Source organism: Bombus fervidus, chromosome 6, assembly GCF_041682495.2.
Source record: "Bombus fervidus isolate BK054 chromosome 6, iyBomFerv1, whole genome shotgun sequence".
NCBI lineage: Eukaryota > Metazoa > Arthropoda > Insecta > Hymenoptera > Apidae > Bombus > Bombus fervidus.
Genome location: NC_091522.1, coordinates 17,644,343 through 17,670,558, shown reverse-complemented (window position 1 = coordinate 17,670,558; position 26,216 = coordinate 17,644,343). Strand labels below are relative to the sequence as shown.

The following is a 26,216-nucleotide window of genomic DNA, read 5'->3' as shown; positions in this document are numbered from 1 at the left end:
AACGCGAAACGTTTGAAGATCGAATGCAAAGGAAAAGGTGATTAATGGGAAGAGAAAAACTTGGCAAGAAAAAAATCCGTTTTTTTCTTCGTATCGAAATGAAATTATTCGATAGGATACGTCTATACCGCTAGGAAATTTGGAAACTATTTGCCAACGATCCTAAACATCTTTTCTTTGAAGCATCGACATTCACGAGCGACGTTGGTGCTTTCATTAGTACGGTCGTAACCGTTGAACACACGGCGAAACAAAAAGCGCTAGTAATTTCGACTCGCTCCTCCAAAATCCTAGATATTCGATAGCATCCTGGCAGCGGATTTAGCCAGCGCAGTGGCTGCATCCTTTTGCCGCGCGCTGAATTCAAGTAGTCAAAGTGCAAAAGCTCAAAAAGGACGCCTCGCTGCGTGAAGCTTCAGGAAACTCGGACTTTGAGTCTCTCTCTCTCTCTCTTTCTCTCTTTGAAAGTACGCATTCACGTAGGCAGGTATTCGCGTGGAAGAGGAGCAGAGAGGAAGAGAAAGAGGAGTAGAGAGCTTTGAAAGCTGTCGCAGGAACGAATCGGATGGGCGAGCTGTTGAAACGCGGGCGTAGAGGATGTACGGTAATAGATTGTACAACCGGGCGATTCTGCATGAAAAAATAAACCACGAGTGTGGGATAAAAGTTTTACGCGTGAGCCATCGTTTTCGAGAAAATCGACTTTGATAGTACGAGGGTGCGTACTCGCGTTCGCTCCGCGTAATAGTGGAATTACCGTCGCTGTAGTTTCTGAGTCGACTGCGAATGTTTTTGCGTTTACGTGAAATTTAAAAGTACAAAATGCCGTGTAGATGCATATGTATTATTTAATCGGATGTATAGAAATTTGCATAAACATTCGCGGTCTGTGTGTTTGTGTGTTTCGAAAAAAAGATTTTAATCTTTGGAAAACGATCGAAATTTTTGATCTTTCTGCCTTCACGGTGAACCGTCCGAGTTTATCATTTATTTCGAAACACCCTGTACAAGTTAGCGAGTGGGGAAAGAGGTGGCACATTTCTCATTGAAATACCGTCATATTTCCGCGTTGCCAATGCGTTTCGCGCACACAGCTGACTAAGACGTACGAGCGAGCCGAGTTCGATCTCGCTAAGAGCAAATCACGCGCCGCGCTTTCTGTGAGTCGAATTGGAAATAATGCGAGAAACGAAAGCCATCGCTACCCTCTCTCCGAGGGATCGTTTTATCGATGGATCTTAACATTCTCGCCGCTGACAAATTTCTTACATTTGCCTGTCTCTCCGTACGAAACCGTCTCTACGTATTTCGAGCATTTCTTTTTAAGTATGAATTTCCTTTGGATTCGCGTCGAGTCTCTTGCAAAATTCCACGATCGTACGTTTACCTCGTATCAATTTTATTTCAAATTCCCTGGACGCTTGACGCACGTAGGATCGCGTCGAGGCATCGTTTGATCGGAAGCGATCTAGGAGCGGATCGATCCGACGATGGGATTTCGAAACGTGGCTCATCTCCTTTTCCGCGTGTATATTCCGAAATGGAATTAAACCGTTCGATTCGGTGTCAATCAAAGTGGATCCACTCGGATGATATTTGACGGTTGCCGTGAAAATACGCATCGACGAGTCCTTCTAGAAATTACGTTACGCCCTTATTACCTGTCATTGTTCGATAACGATATATATTTAATTAAATCGGACCCGGCCGATTGAAAGCAGACGGGACGTGCTAGATTTTAACGAACCTGTCAACGTCGTCGTTCCCCTGATGCGGCCACTCGATATTCGTTTCTGTCCGACGGAATGCTCGATCGAAGTTATTGTCTCGCTCTGTTTTCCCAAACAACAAATGCGCCCCGTTACGCGCGATTATCGATCTTTATCTGATCGACCAGGGAAATGAACAAGTTAAATTTCTTAAGAAACAAAATTTACCTTTCCTCGATATAGATAACAAAATCAGAACGATAGATTTAAATTCGCTGCAATCAACTATCGCGGTAGATTATTAATAGAATCGACTGGTTTTACGCACTGCGTTCTGTTTGTCGCGTAGAGTACCGTTGATTAATTCGACGTCTACTCGCGGACGTCGTAACCGATTCCCCGGCGGATGATAAAAAAAGAGGAAAAAAGAAAAGGGAAAAAATGGTTGCGATCGAAAATGATCGTGGAGTCGCGTTAAAAGCAACGATTTCATCGACCACGGGAGCCGCGCGTTACGGACACGCTCGAAGCTCGCACGAACGATCGGCGAAAGCTGGCAATAGCGTGCCGTGTGATCGTGCAAAACGTATCGTCGGAGATGGCCGGAACTGCGACAACGAAACGACGAAACAGCGATCCGCTTCTTACATCCTGGAACGTTTTTAATTAACCGGTAGATGATCATCGATGCTCGATCGACTCGTAATGTACCAGCTGATGAGCATATTGCGCAGAGTTATCCGAGCGTAAAGAAAAACCGAGATTTGTCCGCTTAAGCACACTTCGAATAACGAGTTCGGGCAATGATCGAATGCTTTCGCCGTTGTTTTAGTTTGATCGCGAATCGTCAAATTCCGAACGAACGTTTCGCTTGTTCCCGATCAAGAACCACCGGCATCGAGAGTGAAAATTCACGATTTCGGCAGAGGCAGCGCGAAAAAGATGGGGATAAAAAGATGGAAGAATTTGGTTGAAAAGGAAAATTGTCGATGAATAGGTTTGAAGCGATCGAAAGGGATATCGGTGGCGCGTGTATGAACTTTACTCGAAACATTGGCAATCGAGCAACTTTACTTCGCGTCGATTATCTCTTTATTTATGTTCCAATTTGGTTTTATTCTATTTTCTACCGTACCGCGCTCCATTCTCTCGCTCGTTACTTTTTTCATATTTACTTTATTTCATATTTCTATCATTAGTCCTTGTTACTGCCTTAAACGAATCGCAATTATTACCCTGCCATTGTCTCAACTTTGTTTCGCCTTCCCCATTCACGCGTCCTTCTCTCCTATTTAATTTCCCTCTCGCTTCCTCTATTTTCATTCCACGAGCAAACCAACACGGTCGGGGAGACAGATAAAGCCGTTGAGCTGATTTCGAATTCTTTGCCGCGACAACGAAATCGTATTACATTCATTAAAGGCTGTGAGCCGGCTAAGAACACAAAACACTGGCGAGGGTAGCGGGTGAAAGAGGGGGTGGGACAGAGGGATCGGTGTATAAGCGCGATACGTATCGAGGAGCGAGACGACGAGGAGAGCCGAGTCGACTCCAACGTGTCAGTGGAACAACGAACCTTCTAACCGCGATTCGTTACAAGAAGACACGACCCGCAGCTGCAATTGCATCCCCTTCTGCCTGACTTTTCTTCCTGATACCGCGGCGAGATCCTCGGCGTGCCTGCGGTCCGTTTCTCCTGGTCTAAATTTCGTCTACGTCTGTCTCTAACGAAGGCGTCGATATTTCAGAACTGGTATTTCTGACTTGCCCTTTATCGTACGTATCTTGACGGAAGCGTTGCGCGTAGGTTTCACGTAGGACGATCTGTAGTCCTTCGAACGAACTTTAACCTATCTCCGAATGAACGTAGGTGTCGAATATTCGGAACGTTATGACGTACGTGGAAGCGGCACCGTTCGTCACAGTTACAACGTTTGCCAAATCGTGCGAGACACGAGCTCAGTTGCGATCCGATAGTACGTGCGAGCGGCCAACGGACTGACTATACGGTATTTCCTACTACGTCGGCACTAACGAGCGAACGTTCCGCTCTCGTCCTTGCTTTCGTCCTTTTTATTTCGTTCTAAAGAATCTGAAACGATCTTGCGCGCTTCCTCGCGATCGTTCACTCGTCTCGCGTTCTCCAGCGCAACCCTCGTCCCTTCCCGGTATCGCGACTCTCTTACGTCGTTTGCCCTTCGGATCGTAATCGGATCGAAGGGAACCGATCGCGATAACGATCGACAACGTCCGCGAATCGGTATCGATAAGTGGACGCGAGTGTATTGGTCCCATCGCTAGCGGCGGTCGTAGCCGCGTTAGACTAGAGCTCTTTAGGTATCCAGCCGGGGTGGGGTGAGATTGGGCGCAGAACCGGCGTGGGTAATGGTGACTACGTTGGCTGGTAGGTTCCGCGGGGTTAGCAGGGCCGAGAGGAAGGCGGCGGTGGGGTGGACTCGGGTGGCATGGCGCGGGGGTGCACCGCAAGCTCGAAAGTTGGGAAAAAGCCAAGGAAGGGGTTGTGCTTCGAACGGAGGTCCGTCCGAGGGCGCAAGCTCGAGGTCGTCCCCGTATCCTCCCACTCTGGCACGCGATAGGTGGAGCCTCCCTGGCCGCCAATACATGTCCTGGACCCGTGTACGCTACGTGCGTAACCCCAGTCAGTCCTTCCACGTCCGAAAACGCGCGCTCTACGCACCCGGTGCGAGTGAGCTTAGCGCGGGCTCTCCCTGCTCTCTCTGCCGCGCTGCGCTGCGCCCAGCGTATCCGAACAGGTTAGCCCTTTTCGCGATACCTGCACCGGAACGTTCGTGCTCCAGCGCTTTCAGATATTTGCCAAATCGTCGACGATTCGATCGTTCGTCCCTCGGTATCGTTGTCACGCCGCTGTTCCTCGTTGTCACAGATTCGCCGAGGGAGATGCTGGTGAATCTGTTTTGGAATCTGTTTCGACCGTGACGATTCGTCGAGCCTCTTCGTCTTCACTCTGGTGATACTCGCCGAGTTGCTCGACGTATCCATTCTGACGGTTTTTGCGTGGATTTTCTAGCGCAAGACGCCACCGCTGCTACGCCAGCAGTTCGTTTGTCTCGAAAAACAAAGCTCGTCGTATCGTAACGCGTATTGGTTCTTTGCAAAGATTTATCAGAGAATAAGAAACACGCTGCTTGGTAAGCCGCAGCGATTTCTACGAGCAACGATTGGAAGCGCTGGAATTTCGGGTTCAGTGCCAAAACCGCGAAAGTGCGAGGTTGTTAACGCGGAAGGGAAAGTTTCAGTGTATTTCCAGTGACGTATTACCTTGAAAGTATTGGTAGATAAAATGAAAAACGGTCGAATAATATTTCAATATATCGTCGTACACGAATGTACATCTAGAACGGATCCTTTGGAATCGATAGATCGAAAAATATCCGGTGAATGGTCGGTGAAATAACGAGTATCGCATTTCGAGCAACTCGACCGCGAATCGTGCGCCGAATGAAATTTGCTTCTTCGTCCGATGTGAAAACGCCGGTCGATTTTCGTGTGCTCTCGTCCGATACAAAGAGATTACGGCCACGGTGATATACAACGGTATAGTGCGTTGTACGATAGATACGTTAATAATAAGTTATCAGTTATCGGTAGAGAAATAATGCCGCGGTGAAAGCGTGGAAAACGTAGAGCGTCAAAAACGTACGTGAATCGCGCGATTTCATTTTTACCGGCAACTGTATCCTTTCGAAAACGTTTTCAAATATTCGTTCTACGACGTACAATCGTGGTAACAATCGTACGAGAATAAATCACGATACAATTTCATCAGCGATCGTGTTTAAACGTTGGCGGAAGATGGCGCGTTCGACTTGACCTAGCACGATACATTTCTACTTTCCATCGGCTCGTATCGCGCGATTGCGAAGGAATGCAATTATCGAAAACATTGCCGAGCAATGTTGCAACCAAACATTGCATACACATTGGAACAACAACGGTGTACGGGCTTGGCGTACCAGTACGTGTGCAGCTTACTTCCTGTCCATCTCTCCTTTGGTATTCGCTAGATGGCCAACAGAGTAATTAAAGATGCAACGTGTGAATGAACTCTGACACGAACACACCGATGGCATTTTAATTGCTCGACGCATCGCGTCGCGTATCTTACTCTCTCCTCCTGTTTGCTTCGCTAAGCTACGTTTATCGCATTCGCGTAGTGAAATCTTCCTGATCGATTCATATTTATTTACTATCGCACTACTTGAAAATAATTCCTACGATCTGAAAATTAAAGTTCCACGCAGTATGATTACGTGGCCTTTTGTTTGTTCCGTCGGTGCAACGTATCTTTCTACGTATTAATACGATGAATAGAAATTAAGGTAAGCGTAAGAGTAAAACGCGCATTTCCTTTCGAGCGCAATTTGCTGGCTGAAGAAAAGACGTTACAGCCGTTGTGACAACGCGAAATTCAACGTGAAATCCGTAGTTTCTTACGATTCTATCGAACCGTTCGACAGCAAAGAGAAAAACAAAATGAGTTAAAAAGAGAGAATGGACGGCTGGAGTCGGTAGACTCGTTCGGAGGAAAATATTTGTCGGCCGCTGATAGAAAGTACCGGCGCGTTTCGTGGACTCTCTCGAGGTCGTGTAGACTGTACGGCTGTTTTTTTCAAACTCGCCAGCCGGTACGGGAAAGGTGTGCCGGCAGACCGATGGCAAATTTCTGCTCAGTCGACGTTGTCTCGGTCAATAGTCAACACGTTCTACAGGAGTCCGTCGCCTCTCGTTCACTTTTTCACCGAGCTTCTTCCGACCGATCGATTCGAGTGTTGGTACAATTCGTTTTGCTTAGTTTCTTTCCCCAATTACTCGCACGCGGCATTTCATTCGATGTTCGATAGCACTTTTATCCTCTTTGTCGTTGGTAAGTTGCTCGTTCAACCTGGTTATTCCGAATCTCGATCGTGAAACGTCGTTTAAACGACGATCGAATATATTTGCTTCGGAATCGTTGAACGAATTTTAAACAATTTTAAACTGTTCTTCGAATTTCGCGAAGAATTAATTTCATTCTCTCTATTAACGTATCCTGACGCGGTTAGATACAACGATTCGAGGTACATAAATAATCCTGGACGAGTAAGTACGCGATCATAAAGCTCTTTAAAGCCTTTGTCCGAGACACAGTGTCGTTTCATGGTTCCCGCGGCGTAAGGTTCTCAAGGATCTTCAAGCGGCGTGCTCACCGTGCGTTCTAAAAAACAAAGATTTTCTGACCGCGACGGCTCGAAGCACGCGGAAAAAAAGGGAGAAAAAAGAAGGAAAGAGGGAGAGAGAGAGAGAGAGAGAGAGGGAGCAAAGAAAAAAATAATCCCGCGGAGAAAACTCTGGCGAGGATAGTCGAGGCTTCACAGTGTTCCTTTCGAATTTCCAGATCAAAAGTAAGTGCGCGCGTGTGGTTCGTGTGTGTATACATGTGCCATCATCCGCGTGAGCGATAAGCGGGAGAGAAGAGGACTCGGGCCAACAGAAGCCGGAACCGAAAAATGGATGCGACGTCACTGCGACTCATTTCCGGACTGCTTTTGTTCGCCTACACCGCGTCACACTTTAGTAAGTCATTTTGCTTAATAAAACTACTATTTCTTCCTCTGTGTGCATGCGTCTGTCCGCCTGTGTCTCGTAGTTGAATCCTCGTGTCGCGAATCTTGTCAATTTTCGAAAAACACGTCCTTCCTTCACCGATCGTTGTGTTTCGCGTCCATAGAACGTCAAAATTATATTTCAAAGGCTTGCAGATAAGAGGGGGAATTAATGAAAATTGGCCACCCTCCGGTTCATGAGACTCTGGTTTATTATCAGAGAAAAATTCCACGCGTACACTCGATTAATTAAAAGCGAAGATAGCTTGATTCTTCGTGTCTCGAAGAATTTCTGAAGCATAGCCTAGACAAGATACTCCGTACGATAACGTTTAGATCGTATGTCTTGATTATGCTTACAAATATTATCTCCGTGGAATGTTATTATACGCATTTTGTGTTTAATAATAATAATAAGGATGAAAATTTTAGTTTCTTTGGTAACCGCTTTAACAGCTTGCCATTTTTCCGGTACAAATACAACCAACTAGAACGGCCGACTACGTAACACGTGTTCATACCGCAGCCACGATATTCGAAACACGAATCGCGACGCGTTTGCCTTTCGCTATCCGAGCTCTGTTCACTTCAAAAAGCATTTCGATGTTACCAACATCCGTCGATCCAGCGTTTCTGCCAACCTTTCTCCGCCTCTGTTTCGCGTTCCCGCCACAAATCATCGAGAATTGCCGATAGAAAAAACCGTGTGAAATCGTCGTTGATCGACCGATGGCGATACGGAGGCTGGTCGCTCAAAGACTCTAGGATTAAAACAGGACTTAAAGTTAATTGTAGCAACGGGAGTAACGTTCGCTTATCGGACGCTAGGATGGTTATGGTAATTTCAAAACTTTGAGCGATTTAGAAGGTAAATTGCTAAGGAAAACGAGGACGTGGCACAGCAGGACCGAGGCAATGGTGGAAAGGCGGCAGCAAATGCGTCGCCGTAATTGCATAATGGACCTGGTGTGTTCGCGTCGAGATACGAAGCCCTGGCCTGGTTTTTACTCGAGGACTTTCACTCCGCATCACTGGCTCTTCTCTCTCTCTCTCTCTCTCTCTTTCTATCCTTCCTTGTTTTCGTATTCATCTCCCTCGATACTCCTCCTCTCGTCGTGTTTCTATTTCTCTCTTCCTTATTTTATCCCACGCGTTTCCTTGTTACTCCATTTTTCGCTCGTCATTTTTCTTCCCTCTCTGTCCGACCGTTTTTATCTTCTCTTGCTGCCATTCTCGGTTCTCTATTTAGCGACGTATCGTTATCTTTATTCCTGCTCGTAAATGTGAATTTAATTTCGCACCTCGAATAATCGAGGTACGATAGATTCTGAAATTCAATTACATTCTGTAAGAATTCTCTCATTCGCGTGAAACTTTTGTAACGCTATTGCGAGGATGCGAGAAACGGCGCTGTAATTTCCGTGTACTCGCCGCGAATCACGATCAACGTCGTAAACGATAGAACGGAAGAGAAGGATCCGGGAAGGACACCCGGTATATAAGGAACAGGCAGGGGTCTCTGTTACTTGGCATTAGTCGGTTTCAAGTACGGAGTATTGTTTCTGGAGATCCCGCCGCTCAAATTGCCAGCATTTAGCGGCTTATCTGGATTATCGTTTCCCCATGCACGGTCCGAGGGAGCATTTTTCGTGGGGGTAAAAACGCGGGACGGTTCGCGCTTTTCGAAATTCACCGTGTTTTCTCTCACCGGACGATATTCTTTTTCCTTCTTCCTTCCGCCGTCTGGAAAAGGATTAAACGGAGAAGAGGATTAGAGACGTTTTCTTTTTCCTTTTTTTTCCCCTCTTATTCGTTTAATTCTTTTCTTTCTGCCTCTCTCTCTCTCTCTCTCTCTCTCTTCGAGCTCGGTCTCTATAACGGAAATAATTTCAGCGGAGGAGGAAGCGTAAATTCAGTGAGAAAAATTACGCGAGATTTCAAGATAAACTGGAAGCTGGTTTAATGAGTTGCGTTCAACTGGTATAAAAGGGATATATATCGTTTCGCAGCCGTATATCGATTCGCACTGGGATCGTTAATTGATTACAGAGCGCGATATTTGCTCTATTTCTTTGCGTACAGGCACACACGGTTGAACGTTTAACGTTTGACCTACTTCCTACGGATAATTCGAAAGGCTTCTCACGCGTCCCAAGGTCAATCATGCCCTCTCGACAAAATTTTACCTTGGGATTAGAACCCGATCGGATATTTATTCGTGGACGCTCTCTTCGTGGGCTCGCGCGTGTCTTACAACCGCATTTTACACGGTAGATATTTCGCCTGCAAATTGCTTTCCACGATAATGAAAAGCATCTTCGTAATAATATTTCGTTTGAACGTTAAAAGACAGCCACTTGCTCTAGAAATGAAATATTTTTCTCGAATTTCTGCCTGAAAATTCTCGTTAACGACCAACTAGCTTCGCTCAAAGGCTCTGTTTGCTTCCTTTCTTCGTCGTGAACTTATAAGGTGTACCATAAATACGTCGTATACTTTCGCAATGTCTAAAGCGACGATAGCAGCCGCCGTACAAAGCTACAAGGTACGTTGCACAAGTATCGAAAATTATTTCTTCGTAACGCTGTGCGTGACGATCTTCCGTTTACGAAATTCGCTACGGAAACGTAACTCGTTTCTCGTAGCACGAAAAGTCTGAGAAACATACTCGATTTCCGGGACACCTTGTACGTCGGCATACACGGAGATAGAACAGGGCGCGCTCATGTAGCTTCCAATAAAGCTCGGTTCGAGTGCTCGTTCGGTACTCGACGAATCTTGAATCGGACAATACCCTCGTGGTACGTCCATCTGAAATAACCCATAAGGTCCCTCGAGTGTAGCATCTATACAGGCAGCGGTAATACGAATATCCACCGTACAACCAGCGGAGCAACATTTTTTACCTTCTTTGTCAGGGATTACTTCCGGGTCAGCAGCCAGGCTCGATCGTGTCCAATCCACAAGCTTACAGATTACCGGACATACTTGTCACGAGCGTGGTAACGCGATGCGTATCACGTGTAATCCATCGACTTTTCCAGCACGCTTTTACTCACATTTTTCTTCCTTCCATTTCGTTTTTCTCGTACGGAGTTTAGTCGGCGGTAAGACGAGTCGGTAGACACGCGCGCTAGCCTGAATATCTTATAGAAAATATTATATATTCGCTGGAAATTTGTTATTTCGTCACGACGATGCGTTATTTCTCGTCTGTGATTGCAGTGACGTTTGTAGAGCCATCGAGCTACATTCCATATATATTATTTCGATTCGCTGGGAAACGAAATTCAAATGTACTTTCGCATATTAGGGAGAATAGGTCGGGAGACGTCTAGAGGAACGCGGTTCGGTTCGAAGGAGACGCGAAGACTCGCGGAGATGGAAATCGCGAACGAAAACAGGCATTCGTCGGACGTTGCGATTGCGAGGTTACGCGGCCGTTCGTTGCAAAAGTAATCGAGCAATTTTTTCCCTTTTTTTTTTTTCTTGCTTCCCCGCGGGATTACTTCCGGTTCAACGAGTCCCGCTCAGTCGGGTTCAATCTCCGTACTCTGTGTCAGATTACAGAGTACTCGCCGTAGTAACATCTATAGTAACACGTGTGTAGTATGTAAACTCGTGGTACGCGTGCGCGTTTACGGACCAGTCGCCCATATGCATAAAAGGCGAGTACTGCATATATGTATATCGCTGGAAAATCGGGCGCGTTCGTGTGCGTTCGATGCATATCAGGGACGCACGATCTTTATTCCTTTTCTTCGATCGAGATTGTATCGCGTCTACGATTCCATTCGATTCGACGAGTTATTATTCCATACGAAATATTACATGCTCGTGAAATACTTTTTAAACGATACGCGATGACTAGAATACTACAGAAAAATGATTGGAAAAGATTAAATTTGATTTGATATTTAGGGAATGAAATTTATCATTCGTTTATCTACCATTTAAAAACGAAGGAGTTTTACTTCCATTACGGATACAATTGACACTTATCGATGATAAAAGACGGAATATCGATGTGTCGCGTAATCGCGATACAAGCTACGAAATAATAGACCGATAATAAAGTAAAAAGAATAGAAATGCACTCTGCTTTCCACTCGATCGCCGGAACGAGAGTGAACCGCAGAGCGCCCTGCACCCTGAAACTTAAGTAGCTCCTACCAGAGTGCACACAGACAGGGTGGGGAGCGTCGTTTCGACGCGGCGCTCAACCACGGCGTCCCCTCCGTGATACTCGACGGTAGTATGAGGGGCGTCGTTTCAGCGCTCGCCGCTCACAATCAGACACCGGAGTCCCCACCGTGAAGCGTACGAAAGAGCACCCCACCATTGCCGCGCCACTATGGAAGTGGAATAGGTCAGCCGGACGCTCTAAATAAACCTTGTAGTTACGATTATTTCTATACATTTTGAAACTTTCGATTCTTCTGAGGAGCATTTACCGATAGAGTACCCCAATATCTAACCCCGTGGAATTATTAAAGCGCAGAGTATACGAAGTATAGAATATTCTAAGATAACTTTCCATATTTGTTGCTGTTGAAGTGGTCGTCACTTCTAAGAAAACTCTACATCTGGTCTTCGGTTTTCTCAAGCACCGAAGCCATCGACAGTGCATAGACAAAAGATTGCGTCGAGGAGAGACCATAAGCGATACATATGCGACGTTGGCTTCAGGGTTTTTTTTCAATCTCAGGGTAACGCTGCTAGCGTGCGGATCTGGACCAGTTCACATTGTATTCCACACTTTGTACTTTAATATTCGCAATATACATATACTTACGATTTACCCACGCGTTTCTTTGTATCCACATACATCAAATAACCTTAACAGTTGTTAATAAAATTCTATCGAAATTATAACGAAAGTAGTAGAATGTTAGTTATGGGTTTTCTTCTCGATATTGCTTCGAATCACGAGTGATTTGTTCTAGGCGTTGCTTTATTCGTTCGTATTTCCGATTTGTTCATTCATACAGTACGTTACAGTTTGTTTCGTTATAATCGTCCGTGTGCAAGAAACGAATCGGTTTAGCCATGTTCGGCGTGAAAAATTTATGAAGGATGATAATTTCCCGAGTATATCGGATCGAACAAGATTCCTATATTTTTCTGAAACATCGGACGCTTTGCAATTTTCCTTGCATGCGAGCCTGACGCGCGTGCATCAACGTAATCGTGCGCTTGTTCCTTCCATAGATGACACAGATGTGTCGTGGAACGCGCCCATTACCGGAGATCATTATACGCGACTCGTAACGAAATTTCAGTATCGTTTCTTATGTTCCCAATTTTTCGCGCGTTACGAAACGTACTATATAGAGGAATTCTCGCGAATTATCGAATAAAACTGCGATACTCTGTTCCAACACCGAGACTGTTCGAAAATAAATTTCGACGATTTCTATCGGAATTTCTTTCTTGTCTCGGTCTAAATCTACGTGTACGTAGATGTAGATACGTATTTACGATGCTCGTTCTCGTAATTGTTACTATACCTTGACACAAATGAATCGTATACCTGGTACCCGATCAGTCGTTGCTACAAGAGTCCTGGAATGCGACGTCGCGTCATTCTTTCGTCCATGATCTGAATTATATAGAAAATTATGGCGCTCTTGGATACCGACGTAATCCCACATAATGCTTCATTAGCGGTAAACCTGCATCTCTGGTTTATTCTTAGTACTTAAGTTTACACAGTAAACTTTAAATAAAAATCAGTTCGACAGAAGCATTATTTTAAAATCGATATATACTCTGATCGAGAGCCTCGCAGTAGAGTCTTACAGAGAATTAAAATTCTTATCGTCGCCAGTCTTAAAAGGAGGGTTCGTTCTATGGTTAATAAAGCGGCGAGTATAGAAAGTTAGCACCGAGCAAGACCGAACGAACTGACGCATCCCCGTAATTAAAATTCGACGGTAATCGAAGGGAGGCGCGCAATCGAAGATAGAGGATCACATGTGCACGTGCGACGCAGCGACAGGCTACTCGGAGTAATTGGAGTCGGTAACGGGTGTACATTTAATGCGTGTATAGTATACTTGTTGCTTGTTCGGCAGATGTGTGGCTCCCAACGGAGCCGGTTACACGATGCTTTCGAAACGGCGAGCAAACGGCGACCACCCTCGAAGTTGGCGGTTCGGTGTTAATAGATGTAAACGGCCAATTCGAGACTTTAACTAAAGGGATTTCTCTCGGTCGGTGATATTTGTGATCGATTAACGGTCCCACATGCGACCGATGGCGCGATAGCGAGATATCGATCGACGACCGAAGGATGACACATCTAAATCCTATTCGCAACGAGATCGTTTTACTCGCGTCGAAACTGGAACTTTGATAATCTTTCGTCCAGCTCCTTTTCTGCTATTTCTCGGCCTCTTTCTACTTTCGATTAGAGAAAAAGAAAAAATTCGATTCCATTGTTGGATCAGTCTGCCGCATTAACCGGTGGTCCGATATAAAACGTTCGGTTTGCATTGTCAGACAGTACAACCCCTGTACCTTAATCTATCCGCAATCAAATGATCACCCGTCTTCCCTGGGGATCCCCTTTTCTTCTTTCATACTATTTTCTTATCGACTCCTTCGGGGAGAGAATAACCCGGAATTGCATCGTAGCTGGGCCTATCCGACCAGCAAAACGGAATGAAAGGCCGTAGTCAAAGAACGCGGGCGTATCAGGGAAACAATTTAACTAATGGAACCGTATTGCCTGTCGAGATCTGCGATCGTACACGATGCGCGCACACGGCCCCCTTTTTTACGCGATATTATCCGAATTTTTCACCGGTCGTTCTTCTTATCTATGGCCGATTCTAATTCCTCGGAATGGTATCGATCGATATCGGCCAACGTGAACCGAAGAGAAAGACGTTGAACTGGAATCAACGTCTGTGCCGTTAGTTGGGCCGAATTTTCTCGATCTAACGAAATATTTCCTTTTACCGTATTCGTGTCCTTTACCCGTATGCGTTGACGAAGGCACAGATGCATCGCGTTAACTAAGCGGGAACGGCGTATTTCATTGGCTTCGTCTTGTCGACCGTATCGGAGCCGGGTGTAATTTGCACGTCTTGCGGATGCATAATGTGCTATTAGACGAACGGCTGACACGTGCTCTGACACGGAGTCATTATCGACCGTATCGCTGTCTTTCTCGTTACAACACCTAGTGCTTCTATGCCTACGACTTTATAAAGTGAGATATACGCGTGTATTGGAAAACTCATCCCCAAACACGCGCCTTCTTTTACCTTTCTTTCGCTTCACAGTCAAATAAAAATAAAATCAAAATCGAACGAAACACTTTGATCGTCTCGAGCGAGTGTAATCACTTGCCTCTTGGAGCAATCAAATAGAAAGCGGTGGAGATCGTGATCGAAATTGGCATCCAAATATTCCGATATCGATGGCACAGTGATCAAGTCGGCCGAAGGGGACGATATTACAGTGGCGTGTCTCTGGTCCGTGTTTGAGTTCCACTGCGATATGAATGTCTCCCCATGGGGGTGTCGTCGCATATCGATTGGAATGAGGTGCTAGCTACGCGTGCATGTATGTATCTATGTATGCACGTCCCGCTTCCAGCGGCCCTACGTCGTAACACGAATTTCGTGGGAATTGTAGCTTCGAAACGGAGGGAGTCGACCGTGAATCGTCTTCTGACCGATGACACGGTCACCGTCGCTGCTCCACGATAATGGTGTCAGCCAGGAACATTTGTCACATGCACTCGTATCAGACCGTGTCGGGCGTTCCGAACGCACGAGTCGCGAAACGCTGATCCCTCGGGTCACGACCATTAAAATTCGATTTAAGTCATCTTTGATAAAAAAAAAAAGCAATAGTAAAATTTATTATCTACCATTTTAGGAAGCATCTATTTTACGAAATACATTTATCCAACGAGAAGGAACTTTTCGGAACAACGTATAGTATTACGTGCACGCTAAATAGGACGGCTGTCACGTTACCTGTCCACCCTTGCGCTCGTCCCCCATTCGAGTCGCTCAAAAGACCATCCGAGATAATATCTAACGGATAGAGTCCCCTTCCTAGTTACCATTACCCTAAGCCAGGTTTTAACGAGCGGTTATTCGATCGAAGATAGTATTCCATTATTACTCGGCGTAAATCGTAACCAGCGACAAACTCCATCCATCGAAATGGAAGCGTAAACAAGTGGGCGAAATAAACGGAAGGAATGTGTCCAAATAGAAGAGAAAAGTAAAGATAAACGAAAAGAATCGTCCACGTGGACGTCGAACAAAGAAACATCTTATCCAGGAGGATTCGTTTTATCCGTAAGCCGTGCCTTTATTTTCTACACCGGCCGTGTTTGTCGATCACCTTGAGCCCAGCAGACAGTCCACAGGGCACGAGTTCTATTTCCCTGGAATCCCGTTTCTTTTCACTGGAAAGTTAACCTGTTCTCGTCAAAGGTATTTCGCGATGTTTTTACCACTTGAACGCCGGGTGTATCGAAAGGCGTGAAAATACTCGTAGACTACGGCACCGGTTAGACTCTTATAGTAAACGAGGTGCGAGAAATCGAGGTGTATCCTGACTACGGAGCGAGTCGCACAGTCAGTTCGATATCGCCAAGAGAGGAGGGTGGAGGGTGGTCTTAATGCATTTGTCGAGGTAGCTATGGTACGCATCACCAGGCACCCTTTTTGCAAGCTCAGCGTGTTCTCTCCGTTCGCTCCCTTTCTCTCCAGCTCTCTTCTCTTCTTCTCTTTTTATCCCCCAGCCTGCATACGCTCTTCCTTCTTCTCCCTTTCCTTCTTCCGCGTCTTCTTTGAATCGATGCCGAGTTTCATATCTATCTCTTCTTTCTTGCTCCGTTCGATTCACCTAATCCTTTCGTCGTCCCTTTCTTTCGTTTCCGTTTATTTCGGTTTAATTTTGCATCGGTTTTACCTTCTTCTCGGCGCTCCCTCTTTCCGTACTTCCCTCTTTCTTTATTTGCGTGTTCGTCACGTTTTAGAATTTTCCCGAGCATAGTTGCTTTTGCTAAGTCGGTCTTCGTTTATTCGTCTCTTTGTCGCGCTCTTTCTTCCTCTCTTGCCCGCATCTCCCCGGCGCTTCCCCTCTCCCGTGAGTATAATGACTCTAAAACGAAGCGACCGACCCCTTGGCTTTAATCTCTTAACGGGCAAACGGCAAAAAATATCATTCGTATTCTTCCTCGGAGACGGACAGAGGCTGTCTGGCCCGATCAATTAAGGGATTGCCTTGTCTGCGACAATTATCCGGATTAACCGGTGCGCGTCGAAAGAATATCCACGGATTAGAGCGAACGCCCTTTTAAGGGAATATCTCTATCTTCAAAGACGTTGGAAAAATCGAGAACTAGATTTTAACGAGCGACAAGAAGAAAGTAAAAAAGAAAAAAAATCAGATTAGGAAAAAACGACGATGATTCGGCGAATGTTTCGGTTATGGAAGAGCGGATCGTTTAAAACGTTAGTCTAAAATGCGGACGAGCGACTCTTATCCGTTGCGATCATACGACTATCTTTGTTTCTCCAGTTAAGAATAAGTCCAGTTAAGAAAAATGTGGCTCGTCTACGTGGCAACTTAACGATCCGCTATGTTGCGTAATCGTTGCACGCGCATTCGCTCGAACGAACGCGTTCGTTTCGACGATCTTCCTATCTCGGATCGCAAAACGGGTGAAATCCCTTTCTCTTCCTCTGTCGATCCTCCGTATGATTCGCTTTTAATCGTATCACGGAAACTTAGAGGTAAGCTGGCTTATAAAATCCCAAGCGACGGTATGAATATTTATACGAACAGGATACAGGTACAACAGGATGTTTGAATAATTCTAAAAACGTCTAGAGGAAACTTGTTAGTTTACGAAACGATTCGCTCAGAAATAAGGCAGATATCGACGTCGTCTGTCTCACTAATCGGACGACGAACGAATGCCTGTAGAGTAATCGAATATTCTACGAAATCGTTGAATATCCGGTTGTCGAGTCTCCGAAAGGCGACGCCTCCGGTTCTCTTGTTTCGCTATTTTCAAATTCTCAGCTAGTGTCGCAGACGACACGCTCTCTCGGTCGGGAGCACTTAGAAAATCGATAAGCTCTGGCTCGCTTGATCCGCCGCTGGCTGCTGCCAGGCCATATCTTGATTAAAATCAGTGCCACCCGGCACTCTCCTTTCTTCACCCTTCTCGCGCAAGATCCAGCCCTTCGCCTAGCGATGAATCCGGTTAGTCTCGTTAACGTCTTAAGTCACCGGCTTCTCCAACCACCTTCTCTCTTTCTCTCTTTCTCTCTTTCTCTTCCATGCACTCATAACCTTCTTCGTCCACGCCACTTTCTCCTCTCGAGGACAATGGAACATCGAGCTTGCTCGAAAACTTGCACCGCCACTTCTGCTCTAACGCGTGCCCGATAAAATCGTTCCACGACGGGCTTGATTCGACGGAAGCACTTCGGCAGCGCGCGTACACTTCGTCATTAGGATCATCGCTTCCGACGATTTTCACTCCTCTTCGCTTGCTCCTTCCACCAGTTTTTCTTCCGACCAACTTTTTTTCTTCGCCGTTTCGTTCACGTCCGATTTCACCGGATAGATAACTTTGCAAACGGTTGATCGTCGTTCGATTAATTTAATCGCTGCTTCTTTCGTCGCTTCTGAAACGTGTCTTTGGTATATAAATTTCCCTATTTCTCTGGAAATATCGTATCAATTCTATTCTCGTTATATTTTCCTCGGATCTAAGACATTTCCTTAGGACAGAGAACGAACCGAAGAATACAATTGCGACGCGTAAAAAAAATAATTTTTAGAACGTAACTCGTTATTTATTGGAAAAGGAAATATTCTCGCTTGTGGTAATTGCTGCACGCCTATGTGACATAAGGTGAAAACCGATACTATCGAGCCATAAATCGATGTGTTCCCATCGCGACGCGGTAGTCGTATCTGTTGCTGCGGCTCTCTCCACGATCTCACGGTGTCTCGTTTATCGTCGAACGAGATTGGCCGTTCTTTCGCACGAAAGTGAAAGTTCACGCGTTTGTAGGTCTAGTCAGCTACCCAGCGAACCGGTAGCGAAACGACTGGTTGGCTGGCTGGCTGGCCCGCATGTAAAATCGGATCGTATTTATTTTTTGTGGTCTGATTATCCGGTGTTATTTGAACGGGTCAAATCGGTCTCACGAAACGGCAGAATCGTTACAAAATCAAGACGAGAATACTTGACGCAACGTTGCGTCGCGGTTGCGCTTCGAACGAGCGCTAATTGAAACTTTAAATTTAAATTCATCGCTACGTGGGTGGTTACGTAACAGACGGAACTGTTTACGCGTAACGCTTACCGCGATGAAAAAAAGTTAACGATAGGACGAGTCTGTCGATTGGAACGACGGCGGTAAGACAGGATGATCTTACAGCGTATAAATTGGCTCGTTATCTTGGGATCTTGAATAAAACCACGCACCTGTCGTATCCTGTTTTCATTTTACCTTCGTTTTACCTCAAGTTTATAAACGCGTGGTATGTGAGAAACGAAACGGGTTTTTCTCCTGTTCGTATAATCGTAGGACACGAAACGTGATCGATTTCTGCGAAAGAACAAAGAGGCATTGGTCGCTAATTGATTCTCCAATTAGCTTATATCAGTGATCGACACGGATACGTTTTATTACGAAAGTGATCTATCGATAGATAGATCGTAGCTGGTTGAGCGAGGCATCGCGAAATCACAGCCAGAAAGATGATTTCTCCAGCGTTATTGCGTTACGATTTAAAGTAAATACACCGAGGCGAACAGATAGACTGGTTTTCCAGTGGGAACGAAGCGAAGAACATAAGCCGCGGGAAGGCGCGACGCGGTTTCTTTAAGAGCGAGGTAACAAGAGAATTTCTCGAGACTTTTCTGGTTAAATGCGTGGCCGAAACCATAAAAACAATCGAGTTCTCGCCGCGACTAAAAAAACATTTGCTTCTAATTAATTAGCTCCAGGTTGGAACGTAGAGCGTGGACGAACTTGTCGCTTATTCTCGTAAACAGGAGGTCGATAGAAACTTCTATCGAATCGTTGAAATACACGCGCTGTTTCTATCATCGATCGATCGACCGATCGGTTCCGTAAATAGAAACCGGTATAATGTCGTTCAGGATTTTGTAATAGTGGAAAGGAAGGAGGAAGATTCGAAAGGAAAGAGAAACGTTACGATTCTTCTATTTCATGGTCGTTGGCGGTGCGTCGCGCGAACCGTACTATCGCGCGACGTGGCAAGATAACGAGTGAATTTTTTACGACTATCCTCATTAAACGCGTGCCCGGAGGCGAGCGGTGGATCCGCTGAATCCGATCGAAAGAGCAAAGACCATCGGCGCCAGAAGCTAACGAATCCTGACGCTCCCAGCCCAGCCAGCCGGCTGCGATTGTGTATTTGGGGCACATGCAATATGCTTTGTGCTACGTTGCCCCGGGGCTAAGGTATTCCCCACAGTAGCCCGTGAAAGCCGAGTTATAAGACTGACGTGTGCCAGAGAGGAGAGACTATTCGAAGAACCTATGCGCGATTCGGGGTCTCATCGACGGTTGCGAATAGCAGGACGGAGCCAGAATGCGGGGAAGAACGAAGGGAAGAAGCACGGTCGGCCCATGTTTACTCGGTTCAAATGTTGACCGTACTCCCTTCACCACTCTCAGATCATATCCTGCTTTCGGACGAACCTCTCAGGACACGTAGTCGCAGATTCCGTTGAAGCGTCGCTCGCGATTCACAGCCATCGTCTTGCGGAGTATCTACGAAGACGCGAACGATACACGATACACGCGTCGATACATCCGCTCGATGTTCGAGGATGACGGACAGTGGGTAGCGGGTAATCGAACGTGAATCCACCGATTAACGACGAGTACACGTGTCGAGTACGTTGAAAGGAGAACCGGCTGACCGAGTCAACGGGTAGGAAGAAGCGACGCTCGGTGTTTAAAAGTAGCACCGAGTCGTAGGCGAGGCGTCGCGTCGTCGCATTGCGTTAATTCGTCCCGGTGATTATGGATCCATTAGCGTGGCAGCCAACAAATAGCACGGTACAATCCAATAACCGTCGCGGCCCATAATAAAAGGGGAGGCAGTTTAAGCACCAGTCGGGGGTAGTTTAGGTGGTGGCGCGTAGGCACGCACCTACATAATCTCTCTTTGCCTGTGGACGTACTTGTGTACCAGTGTGCGCTCCTGTTTACTAGTAGATATTCTCTCTCGCTTCTCTCTATCCCAAGACGCTTCTATATCTCTACCCCTCCGTTCGGATTCCCTCCTTTCCTCCCTCTCTCTCTCGTCCTTTCTATTCGCTGTGCTTTCTATTCTTTTTGCTCTTGTACTTTTCTACTTTTGCCCCTCTTTCCGTCCACGTCATTCCATAGCCGATTTCGCGAGCGCACAGCGAGGGTTGACATCCCCCAATACCGGCCAGATAGCGATCACTGCGTTCATTGTCGCATCACCATAATATCCTGCTATAGCGATGGGGTGTAGACACACTACGTCGACGACAACGACGACGAGGAGGAGGACGGATCGAGAAGAACGGTAGCCGGAACCTCGACGTTCACCGATACAACCGCGAGCGAACGGGGTGAATGGGAATCGAGGGTGGACTAAAAGCCTCGAGTCTGCGTTTCGGTCCAACGCCGCACCGGTGCGCGCCAACGACGTGTTAATTATCCCTGGGCGACGGTGATGGTATTTCGTTCCCAGCAAAAATCACGCGCCACTAAGTTGGACGTTCAATGGGATTTAATTGAAGAGGGAGCTTCATGGCGGTTAAGAATTATACGTACGATCGTGCCGAATTACGTCTTTTTCGACCGCCGGAGAACGAGTTGGCAGGGGAAAAAGGTATACGGTTCGAGACTCGATGCAGACGAGCGACTTTTGTTCGCAGCGATATCGCGCGTACGAGAGTCGTTGACCTGCATCGAACCTAATCCAAGTATCGGCTCGTTAAACGGTTTGCGAGATACATTATTATTATTAATGGGATGTGCAATGTTTAATTCATCGGAACGTGCATTTCGGGTATTAGAAATTCTATTAATATCGAGTTGTTACAACGCGTGGAAACATAGCGATGATAAATAAAGCGTTTAGCGTGTCGGTTTATAATATTAGCGGGGAAACGGATTTGACGAAATGTAACAGAAAGCTACTGTTTTTAATAAAATGCCCAACTTCGATGGGATTTTCTTGCGTCTAGTTTCATCGGGTGGAATATTTGTCGGAAAAATATCGTAGATAAACGATCAAAGTCGTTTTTCAGCATCGAATTCGGTTATTTAAAATATCAAATTGTTTATTACCTTTTGTAGCGAGATTGTAACCGACAGCGGCGATTTATCCGCTTGGTAAAAATATAGGTACACGCGAAGGCGTGTGTGCGTATGCCCTAAATCCAAAATTCCGATCGAACTATTAAGCCGATTGCGACGAGATTTGAAGAGAAATTCGTGCATTCGGTGTGCATGAAATAAGATTTGTAGAGTATCGGTTTTTTCGCCTAAAAAATATCAACGACCGATGCTTTCTTTTAGCTCTACTCGGACAGCACCCAAATCTATGCTTCGGTTTTTCTAAAATATCCTAAAATACCTTAAAATACTTTAAAACGAGGAAAAATGTTTTCGAAAGAATGTTCGTCGTTGGAAATATTATTCGAGCATTTTTACGTTATTGGCGTTATTACGAATGTTTACGGGAAATTAAAGTAAGCAAAAATGTACAGTGCGTGCAACATGGAAAATATTATACGATACACCTGAAGCAAAGAAGACAACGAGAAAAAGGTTTTGAAAGATAGAATTCCAGAATTCTACGTGAGAAATCCTAAAATGCGATACAGGCTGTTAAGGTTATTGGATGTATGTGAATACAAAGGAACGCGTGGATAAATTGTAAGATAGAAAATATATGTAAGATCGTAAATCTTAAGATAATTCAGGTGATCGATTCTGAAGTCTGAAAATCGAGTTTTATCGTGAAAGTAATTAGATAAAATACAAAAATAAACAACAATTGATATCCGTCTATAACGATAGATAACAATAAATTACATAAACGAGAAATAACAAGTTCTGTACAATGTTTACCTGAAAATCGAGAATCGATTTTCAACGTTCTGAGCTACCGATCTTTCTCCGTCGGTCTTTAAAATTTTAAATAATTATTCTGTGATCTTGTACTGTCTCTGATGTTGCTCTCTGTCCGTCCGTTTGGGAAATGAGTGTCTCTCAAAAATGGTTGTCCGTAAAACATAAGAAGGTCGCTCTGTCCGTGAAACAAAGAAAGTCGTGCTACCCGTAAAACAAAAAGAGTCCCTATTCCACGTGAACTCTAGGGAGTTTACATATATATATGTATTTTGAATATTAAAGTGTAAGTACAAAGTTCGAAATATAATTGAGCTGGTCCAGATCCACACGCTAGCAGCGTTACCCTATGACTGAAAAACCCTGAAGACAACGTTGCATGTGTACCGTTTATGGTTTGCCTTGGACGCAGTCTTTTGTCTATGCTCTGTCGATGGCTTCAGAGCTTGAGAAAACTAAAGACCAGATGTAGAGTTTTCTTAGAAGTGGCGACCACTTCAACACAGGCGAAGAAGAATATTTAAAGAATGAATCGTATCTCTGTCTAAGTATCTCCATTCCCTTGGTTATCTTGGTAAAGTAAAACACAGAAGCTGATAAAAGCTGTGTCATCAAAAGCAGTCTAATTACCGCGCTTACAAAATACAATAATACGCGATCCGCGTGACGAGAAAAGATTACTCCGTGCAAATCGAATTCCCCCCTATCCCTGGCAACCGATCGCGGATAGTACGGTCTTTGCAGGAGCGCCAATAAAACCGGAAATAAATCCTATCCATCGCGAGCAATCTCGCGGAATCCGTTTCCCTCGATTTCACGCTTCAGACTGTTAAACGCAACCGCTAATCCGAAAGCGAGAAAACGCTCGAAGACGATCGGTTCGCGCGTCTGAATCCGTTCCCTCGTACAAACGATCCACCGATGATCTTTACTACCGCGGCGGCTCTTCCGATCTATTCGCTCGTCCAACTTTATGGGGCCTGTCGAGCAAATGAAATGAAATTCATGCAAATCGCGGCACGGCCGGCTGGTCCGTCGACGCTTTTGTATCGGGGCGGTGATGCGTCCAACCTATATCACGAGGGTGAAACCGTACTTCCCCCTTTTGCAACCGTGAACGTAGCACGCCTCCAAGTCCCGACCGCCGCCGCCGCCGCCGCCGCCGCCGCCGCTTCTTTTCGCGGTCTCGCTCGTTTAGGCTCCAGTTCGCTCCATATGTTCGACGTTACGTTAGAACCTTATGCGAATAACAATCATTTAATTAAACTATCACAGGGTAGAAAACTGCATTTATCCGCATTTGTCGGGGGCAAACAGTTAATCGTATTGGAAATCACGCAACATGGGTTTACCGATTTTCTCCACTTGTATTTCTCGTTCGCGCGATAGCAGCTCGAGCGTTGAATAAAATTTCGTTACCATAAACGGAGGAGCCTTACCGTGTATTCTCTTCGAGTTCGAAAGATAAAAAATATTAATGGAACGCGCGACACACCGAGCGATAGCATTGCTTACGTTAATGTTTTAATAGTCTACCGTTTACGTTAATTGATAAAACGATTTGTTACAGGTCATGCAAACAACGGACCCAACTACTACGGCAAATTAATCGGCTCGTTGAAGAACTACGCACATGGAATCAAAGGAGACGTGTACGCCGTGGACGACACGACGATATTCATAAAAGGATTCTGTTACGATGGTACCGGACCGGACGCGTACTTCTGGGTGGGCAATAGCTCCACGCCCACCCCACAGGGTTACATCGTCCCGTATCCGGAAATAAAGGAGGGCAGGTAGGAATGAAATTCTTTCTTCGCGCGTAATTTTCACACGCATATTTCTATCATTGTCGTTCTATTCCTACGGAAATCTCAACGTTGTGTCGTCATTCTTTTACGTTCGAGAGGCAAACCGAATACGCTGGTTCTCGCACGAACGAAGAAAAGACGAAAAGCGACAAAGAAGCGTGGAACAAAGTTGCGTATGCGGTCAGGGTTGACGCCTGATAGGAACGCCGAGAAGAAGGGGAAAAAAAGAAAAGGGGGACGCAAACGGCATACCGTAACCAAGGGATGAAACGAAACTCAAAGAGCTTGTTGCGTGCGTCGAAGGGACAGGCGGTGAAAGGGGAGAGGATAGGGCGGGGGTTGAAACAGACGGAAGGCCGGGCGAACGGATTGCGGGGGTGCAGTTAATAAAACGGGAATTATACGGCCATCTCGTTCGGATTTCGTCCACGCGAGCACTTTATTACGTTTCGACTCTCCGTTACTTGTCTCTGTGTTCCGTTCGTTGAAATTCGGTGAGAAAAGTTGACACCGTCTGAGACCGGCTCGGCCTCCTTTTCCACCCACTCTGCGAGCCTTTCAAGTCGCGAGAGATCGCCGCGCACAATAACGATGTCTCGCTTAAACGGATCCAATTGAACGGAGATTATTAGAGGACGGTATTAGAAGTATTTGTTCCTGGTTCGACCGGCTCTCCTCGTCTTCTCGAATGTTCGCGAGCACGATCGATACACGCTTGTTTGCCAAAATCGTCGACGCGTTGCCCGGCCAGTCGATGTACGATCTCGTCGGTGAAAAACTGGTCGACAAAAAGCGCGGTATTGCTATTAGGATAGTTACGAGGGCTACAATACGCTGGATCCTTCAAACCTTTTTCTTCTTGTTGCGCTCAGTGACCCGGTGGTGCTCAAATTGTACAACTATACGGACATCATTCTGAAGCTGCCTAACGGGAAACGGATACGGGACATCAAATGGCTGAGCGTTTGGTGTCGTCGATTTACCGTAAGTCAACTCCAACCTTTCCTTTCTTTCTGTGTGTTCTATTTACCGTCTGTGTCTGTGTCTAGATACATACCTATACATGTATCTATGTGTATCGTATTTATACGTAGTCGTATATGTATATAGAAAGTATCTTTTCACGAGAATATTCGCTGCGTCGAGAATCTATTCTAAGAAATCTTAAACTTTACTCCTCGTCTCCTTTCTCCCCGTATAAATTCCCTTGTCTCGTTGAATCCGATGATAGAACGACGATCCTCTGTAATCTGGTGTACGGCATTTCCAATAAATTTGTGCGACATACTCGGCTTCTTGGTCGCGGCGCAGAGAACGTGGTCGTGGCACGGAGCCACCCCCGTCGCGCGACGTTTTATTCGAAACCCCACGATGCGCGGAGAATGGAGATAACTTGATTTTTGAGGAGGTGCATGGGCCGCCCTATCGGACATGCATTCGTGGTCAATGGTGCGTGTGAGATGGATACGGAAGCCGAGATCAGGGGCGTGCACGCGTTTTCGCACATACACATACGCGAGAACGAAGCAGCATAGTTCGCTGCGTGCACGCACCTAAAGCACGCATTTAAGTCGTCTCTCTCCCATCCCCGGTTCTCTTCGCTTTTTCTATTTCTTCCGGTACTACTTTTCTGCTTTCGACTTTGCTTTCGTGAATTTTCACAGACTCACATCAGTTTATGGGATTGGCATAAAAAGCATCTAGTTTTCGGAGAAATTTACATTTTCTCGTAGAACTCGCGCACTCGAGGTTCGCCGATTATCCGACGTTAACGATCATAGTAATCCGGAATAATTGTAATTTCGCCAAGCTCGCGATTTTTCTCCGCGCATTTCCTTACCGCGATACGCTTCTTGCGCGGTTCGACAGAAACATCGCGAAGCTTAACAAATCTGTCTATCCTTTTCACGATTCACCCTCTTGCAC

The 26,216-nt window shown here is 45.8% G+C and overlaps 1 protein-coding gene across 7 annotated transcripts in view; it reads left to right on the top strand.

The window, feature by feature from the left end:
* The window catches only part of LOC139987885 (protein Skeletor, isoforms B/C), a 55,457-nt gene that overhangs the window by 9,279 nt on the left and 19,962 nt on the right, over positions 1 to 26,216 (top strand). For 2 of the 7 annotated variants that reach the window (XM_072004659.1, XM_072004662.1), the window contains exons 2-4: positions 7,126 to 7,304; positions 24,050 to 24,275; positions 25,163 to 25,274. In XM_072004659.1, coding sequence (XP_071860760.1) covers positions 7,238 to 7,304; positions 24,050 to 24,275; positions 25,163 to 25,274 — 405 coding nt within the window. In that variant the 5' untranslated portion in view covers positions 7,126 to 7,237. Of the gene's footprint in view, positions 1 to 4,352; positions 4,484 to 5,911; positions 6,071 to 6,363; positions 6,616 to 7,125; positions 7,305 to 24,049; positions 24,276 to 25,162; positions 25,275 to 26,216 lie in introns of those variants that run through there. The other 5 variants (XM_072004658.1, XM_072004661.1, XM_072004657.1 and 2 more) reach the window with 5 other exon arrangements.